This window comes from Cottoperca gobio, chromosome 4, assembly GCF_900634415.1.
Source record: "Cottoperca gobio chromosome 4, fCotGob3.1, whole genome shotgun sequence".
Classification (NCBI taxonomy): Eukaryota; Metazoa; Chordata; class Actinopteri; order Perciformes; family Bovichtidae; genus Cottoperca; species Cottoperca gobio.
The window spans coordinates 14,214,232-14,221,120 of record NC_041358.1 but is presented as its reverse complement, the minus strand read 5'-3'; the positions used below and the strand labels follow the sequence as shown (position 1 = coordinate 14,221,120).

Sequence of the window (6,889 nt, the reverse complement as noted above, 5' to 3'; positions counted from 1 at the left end):
AATATATATATATATTTTTTTTTATATATATATATATATATATTTATATATATATATTTTATAGCCTCTTATTAAGGTAGAGTGATTGCACCTGAAGGGGGCGATTCCTAGGCAGGAGGCCTCAGGTGTGATCACTTAATCTTTTGTTGCCTTTTTTGTTTTCAGCCTTAAAAGCTAAGCTAACCTTATATGTAAAAAGAAAAACAGATATGAGAGTGGTGCACATCTGTCTGTCTATGTTAATTCACAAACAAAAGAAAATAAGCACATTCCCAAAATGTTGAAATAGTCTTATACTCAAAGCAACAAAACAAGCATTCAGACTGTGTGAGCTATCATGTTACACTTATATTTTTATTTGTAGCATAAGTTTAGTTAATTTAGAAAGCATTCAGAAGCTGTAGAAATTATATTACATTTTTATGATCTTTTGACAATGTTTACAAATGTTTAAAATGCTAAACGGTCAGTTCTAGGGAATCGAGATGTGTACATAAATACTCCTGTGATCCTGTGTCATTAACTGTTATAACTGGCAAAGCACGACATACATAATGTTTATGTGCTCCGTAAAAAAGGACGATAATAAAAGAGAGAATTTATCTTGTGTATAATGTTTTCTGTGAAAATAATGATATCCTTCCTACTTCTGTGAGACCCCTCCTGAAATAACATAGCAGATAAGAAAAAAAGTGCAGGGTCGTAGTTCTAGCATGTGCTGTATCCTTATGCTTTTATATTTAAAAAAATATTGTGTGGCAGGACTAGTCTGTATAGATAGATAGTTTGTTAGACAGATCTTTTACCCACATTAAACGTAAGCTTTGGGTTGGACTGTAACTGGATGTGGAATCCATTGTTTGTATTCCTGGCTGTCTGACTAACATGATCAGACCCTCATGGATGTTAACATCCACAAATGAATACCTGAAAACAAAGCTTGTGAAGGGTTGTTTCATTGGAAGAAAAACATGTTCTCTCACTCATTCCTGATCATCCTGTCTCAAAGTTACAATACCTGTTTAGAGCATGTTGACATTATTATAACTCTGACGCACTTGTGAAACCTTTCAAATCAAGTGACTTGCATATAATCATTTCACACATAAAGATCAGTTCACTAGTACTGAGGAGTAAGACTTTGAAAATAGTTGTTTAATGTCTTTTGTGGCTCTGGAGAGAAAACAATGCTGATAAAAAAAAAGAATCACGTTTACAAATGGGGGGTATGAAGTTTGAAATATGTGTGTGTTTACCAGGCAGGTAGAGTCTCGTTGCAGTTTGTTTTAGCTTTTAGTAGATGTCTATCTGTCTATCTGTCTGTCTATCTGTCTGTCTGTCTGTCTGTCTGGAAACCACCCACAGTCTCTCCTAGCCTCAAGACTTGCTTATCTCATACTCGACTTCCAATAAACGCCTTAACAGTTAAATAAGGATATACATTGGAAATGTTGTGAGTGTTTTACTTGTGTGATTTTCTTTTTGTACATATTTAACTAGCATTGTTGAACAACTGCTTCTCTCTAATTGAATTGTAACTGTGCAGTTATTTAATTTCACTGATATACTGTACATATAGTTTTTGTTTTTCCGATTCTATATTCATGTTTTTTTACCTTCGCCATACTGAATATATTTATTTTCCCTTACTATGTTTATTGTTATGGATCAAAACACCAAATCAAAATCCTTGTATGTAAAAACCTACTTGGCAACATATCGGATTCTGACTGATTGTTGTGCACATGGCAATAAATGTCATGAAACTACATTTCTGATGTTTTGTCGCTCTCTAGCGGCCAAAGATTAGAACTACAGACAGTGACCTGCAGTGGCACATTCTGTCCACTATGGGGCGATGTCGTGTACGCGGAAGCAAAAACCACTCAGAGGAAAAGGGAGGAAGTCAGGAAGCTGCCTGCTTGTGACAGCCGTATCAAAGAAAAGCACAGTTAAAAAAAGGCCGGACTTGAGCTTGAACTGTTTTCCTTTTCGGCTAGAATTAGACCCCCAAAAACCGCCGCCGACATGTCGAAGAACACCTTGTCCGCTGCCCGCTTCAGGCGAGTGGACGTGGACGAGTACGACGAGAACAAATTTGTGGACGAGGAGGACGGAGGAGAAAACCAGCTGGGACCCGACGAGGCAGAGGTGGACTCCCTCATCAGACAATATCCTTTACATGATTAGCTAACCTGTTAGCATGCACAATCTGCTGAGGAAAACAACCACAGTCGACAAGTCTGTGTGTATTTAGCGCTACGAGTGATCTGCGTGTTTCGTCATTAGTAAGTAGCCTGTATGAATCTATACATCCAGGGTATCAATGGGCGTTTTGCAAGTAGGCCAGTCACTGTCCAGACTTGCCTGGTTGTCACATTCCAGGGATTTCTGCTCCAAGACAGAACAAGCTTTATATTAACTGCTAAGCTAGTAGTAATTTTTATAACTACAAGGTCACTATTTATTCTTATAAAGCCGATATGTGTCTTTTAAATGTTCGTGCAACTTTATTGTGTTTCTGCGGGTTAGTTTAGGAAGACGAGTGCTGCAGGAGCAAGAAGTTTGGCTCATGAGTTAAAAAGCTGTTTCCTCTTTGATACAGCAGTTACATTTACAAGAGGCTTTGAAGTGTTTCTTAAAAGTGTAGCCAGCAGTTTCCGTCTAATAGGCCTTATAAGGCATGAAAGTGCAGCACTTCCTCATTGAAGAAGACAGTTACCTCATGTTACAGTGAGGAGAATTAAAGGATTGGTTCGCATTTTCTTCAAGTCTGACAATAACATACTTAAAATATCAACATGATTAACAAACTGACATACCTTTATGTACAATCCCGTAGGGCACAGTGCTCATACTGGTGTTTACTGGTTGTGAATAATATGAATTTTACTCTTTGAGCTACGAGCTGAACAAAGAAACAGTGCAAAGAGGGAAGTTTGGACAGCGAGGAACACACAACCACCCTGCAGACATGCATCACACAGAACCAACAAGTATTGAGAGTGGAGACAGTTTATTGATACATGGATAACCAACAAGTCTTCATCAGGGTATAAAGGGCAATGATGATCGTGTTCAAATTAAAACTCATCACACGGCATGTTGATGCTGCCCACTTAAAGAGAACGTCATGACAGTGGACATTTCCAAATGAATGCAAACGTGATCTGTAACTAACTATTTCACACATAAAATATGATACAATTAATATATTTTAACACTCACCCATATAATGGCGAAAAAGTAATGAATCAATCAAGGACGATAACAATGAAAAACAATAGACAACAACCGTATGGTCAACATCACCAACAGTGCAGCGCTCCCTATTCTTTTCTTCAGGATCTTATTCTAAGTACAGTTAGAAAACCACCAACTGATGCCCTGAGGGGGCCGGCAGGTCAGAAGCTGAAAGTCATTAACACGCAGAATAGCGAAGGCTCAACACTCGGCTTATGTGTCATTTTTGGGCTTTATAGCCAATATTGTGATCAGGAGGTCAGAATCCTTAACCCTCCCAGCACAGGAAATCTCATGGAGGCTTTACAAGCAGTCCTGAAGAACCCGCCAATCAACACAAAGAACCAGAACGTCAAGGTGGGTTTGGTTTTTCCTGGTCAATAATTATTTGAGTATTTGCCACATTGTTGTTTTTCTAAAGAATCACTTTTACTCTCCTGAATGATGAAATGATGCCATTTGTGAGAAGAGGCTCCTTGGACATATACGGTAGAGAGATGTGGGCAGTGATTCAGCGGTCTGTAAATAACTCATCTTCACACGCATCTCCTTTTTCTTTTCAGGAACGTGCAGAGGGTTTGGTGCTGAAGGTGCTCAGCGCCTTTAAGAGCAGCGACATTGAGAAAGGGGTGCAGTCGCTCGACAAGAACGGCGTCGACCTGCTGATGAAATACATCTACAAAGGCTTCGAGAGGCCGTCAGAAAACAGCAGCGCGGTCCTTCTGCAGTGGCATGAAAAGGTCAATAATTGCACTTCATTGTCTGACATAATTATACCGTGATTTTATAGATAAAACTGGCTTCACTAAAGGCCGATGTTCACGATTGAGATGACGCTGATGAGTGAGATTTAAATTAAAGCACCTTCAGGAACGTTCAAACAAAAAGTCTGTGATGTTGTTTTCTCTTAGCTTTTAGAAACACCTTTACTCTAACCTGTCAAAGTGATGACGGGTTAGAAACGCTGACCGATTTATGGTCATCAGCAGCTATAACTGAAATAACGTATGAATGCTTCTTAAACCGCATCATGTGTGGGATCTGTAGTTTGAGTCTAGATGGACTAAATGTGGCCACAACTCTGTACACAGGATGAGCTGCCAGAGTTTAACAGACTCAGTTTCAGTACTAAAGAAAATAGCCTGAGCATATTCTTCCTTCTGTGTCTCCAGGCTCTGGCGGCTGGAGGAGTGGGCAGCATCGTCAGGGTACTAACAGCGAGGAAGACGGTCTAAAAGAGGAGCGGAGGATCAGTTCACTCCACATCACTGACACATACAGGATACTGTTGATGTAATCTAACAGATGGCAAAGGGACTGAAAAGGAAAACAGATTTTTAACCCAATGTGATCAAATCAAATCTGGGTCACATTGAGTTAAAAAAAAAAATGTTTTGAATTTTTCTTTCCATTCATGATCACAGCCGACTAAATCATGTTCCTCACAGGGTGCTACAGAGAACCTCACATCCCACGTGTCTGTGCTGCTTGTTTGATTTACCTACTGTACCCCCCTTTCTCTTCATGCCGTTACTATACAGTATGCGCTCTTTTTACACGGCAGTGTCTCCCAACCGAGGAGAGATAAATAAATAAATAAATAAAAACACAGAAAGCAGAAAACACATAATCCTGCTACACAAAATGATATAGATTTATAAAAAAAATGCTTTCTTTCTATCTTTTCTTTCTTGTGGGTCACTGGATCATTTCACCTCTCTGATCAGTCACAAGTCAAAGCGGTTGGGAGCCGCTGCTGTACGCAGCACCGTGCCTACACACAGACACAGTTGTGCTCACTCACAGGCGTGACTCTTGAGTCCACACAGAGGGTTTCAGCTTTGCTTCTCTCAGGAAAACTCTCAGTATTTGTTTTCTTGTGTTCCTGATGGAATAAAAGCCTGAGTCTCTGTTAGTAAATCCTCTCATTGCCTCTCCCTATAACACTTTAGCAGTGGGAGGCTCTTGAAAAGCACAGTCACAGATGGAGGGTGGTGGATTTGCTCATGGGGGTCGCCATTTACCCCGTAGAGCGGGAGGGAAGGGTGGGGGGTTGGTGTCATCCAGCCTTTCACACTGCCGGCTGCCCCAGTTAAGGATTATTACCCACGATGCATCTCCACCGCCACTCTCATTAATCCCATTTTACTGTTCCTCACATCCCTTGTATGTCTGACCCTCTCATGCACCCTCTGCTTCTGTGCAGGGCGTTATGTGGCTCTGCTGGTTCTTTTTATAGGAGCTGCATTTTGTTTCTGTACTTTCAGAAAACATCTTTCATATTTCTCATTGTTTCATTTTGGTATTTAAGAGAAAAAATAATCTAGGATTAAACATTTACTTCTTGCTTTTGTTAATGTTTTATAGTAGTGATTTTTGCCACGAGGCTAAAACCCTACTTAATTGAAATTTAAAAACACATCTTAAAAGGTTTGACGATATCAGAGTGCTTGATTTGCAGGAGAGACGAAGATAATATAATTAACATTTTGTCTCATGCGATTAAAAGAAAAAGGTATTGCTTGCATGATCCCACTTGAGAGTATTCTGTCAAGCATTTCATACCGGTCTTTTCTACATGTTGTGTATCTTCAGGGGAAAATTAAGTGATTTGTGTTTTAAATCTGGGTTTAAAGTTACGCTTGTTCATTCAAGCAAATCCTCCACACGTGGTATGGCAGTAGGGAGTTACTACCACATATGCTTTTTTTAAATGAGGAAAAATGGAAATGTAAAAGCTTGATCTGCCTTATCAGGTAGATAACGTCTGTTGCCAAATGATCTATTTTGCTTTCATGGAAATATTGTAGCTTACAGTGATGATTTTGTTGCCCTTGTGTGTTAGAGAAGATTATTTTTAGACAAAGTGGTGGAGTTAAAACAATAAATGAACATGCAAAGTGTTATGGTTAACAAAAATTGCAGTTTTGAAAATATTCAGTAGTGATCAGGGTAATTCAGTTCCAGCATAATCTTTTGTTCCTGCTAATTTCCAATCAAACTGAGTGGGATGGATGTCGCTTTTAAAACACGAGTCTCAGTTGTGTTTTTCACGAGTTAAGACATGGATTTTCATGTTTGAATACTGTTATCAGCGATGGTGCATCCAGACATTAGATTCCTTTTTGTAATGCAGTAAAACAAAAGGAACCTGATTTCTTCTTCATGTGTTTCTAGTCAGAAATGCTCTTCTAGTCGAGGGCGAGAAGAGGATGAAGCATACCAAACTGATGTACAAAACTGCCTTACTCGATATTACTTTTTTTTTTTTATGTCTATGCTTTTTTTTGACAAAAATAAAAAAGGTATGAATGCAGATTATAACTTTGTCATGACTTGATGTTTTACATGCACACACTTTATGGTGATTACAAGTCAGTGTCAGTAGTTTAAAGTCAACCCCCCCCCCCCTCATCAACCTATACTCAATGATGCAAAATACAAGGTTAGAAATATTAGCACATTTATTTAAAATAACAAAACTGAAACATCACATTGACAAATAGTGTTAGTTTTCAGTGAGGATGTCTCTGCACTCTGTTCAGTTCAGTGAGGATGCTGCCACCACCACGCTTCACCAATGGGACGGTATTACACAGGTGATGAGCGGTGCCTGGTTTCCTCCAGATATGATGCTTACAAGTAG

At 39.2% G+C, this 6,889-nt stretch overlaps 1 protein-coding gene across 1 annotated transcript; it reads left to right on the top strand.

Annotated features, from left to right (window-relative positions):
• Window positions 1–1,893: 1,893 nt before the first annotated feature.
• Window positions 1,894–6,561, top strand: arpc5b (actin related protein 2/3 complex, subunit 5B). The gene is made up of 4 exons (XM_029430283.1): window positions 1,894–2,171; window positions 3,528–3,600; window positions 3,807–3,983; window positions 4,416–6,561. Exons 1-4 carry the CDS (start codon window positions 2,029–2,031, stop codon window positions 4,476–4,478), a joined length of 456 nt encoding a protein of 151 aa, XP_029286143.1. The 5' UTR covers window positions 1,894–2,028; the 3' UTR covers window positions 4,479–6,561.
• The last annotated feature ends 328 nt before the right edge of the window (window positions 6,562–6,889 follow it).

What these genes read in the sequence shown, in the direction of transcription:
- arpc5b (XM_029430283.1), top strand. Translation starts at nt 2,029, where the DNA reads ATGTCGAAGAACACCTTGTCCGCTGCCCGCTTCAGGCGAGTGGACGTG. An exon ending in GTGGACTCCCTCATCAGACA is followed by an intron (nt 2,172 to 3,527) that starts ATATCCTTTACA and finishes CCCTCCCAGCAC; the next exon opens with AGGAAATCTCATGGAGGCTT. An exon ending in CAAAGAACCAGAACGTCAAG is followed by an intron (nt 3,601 to 3,806) that starts GTGGGTTTGGTT and finishes TTTTCTTTTCAG; the next exon opens with GAACGTGCAGAGGGTTTGGT.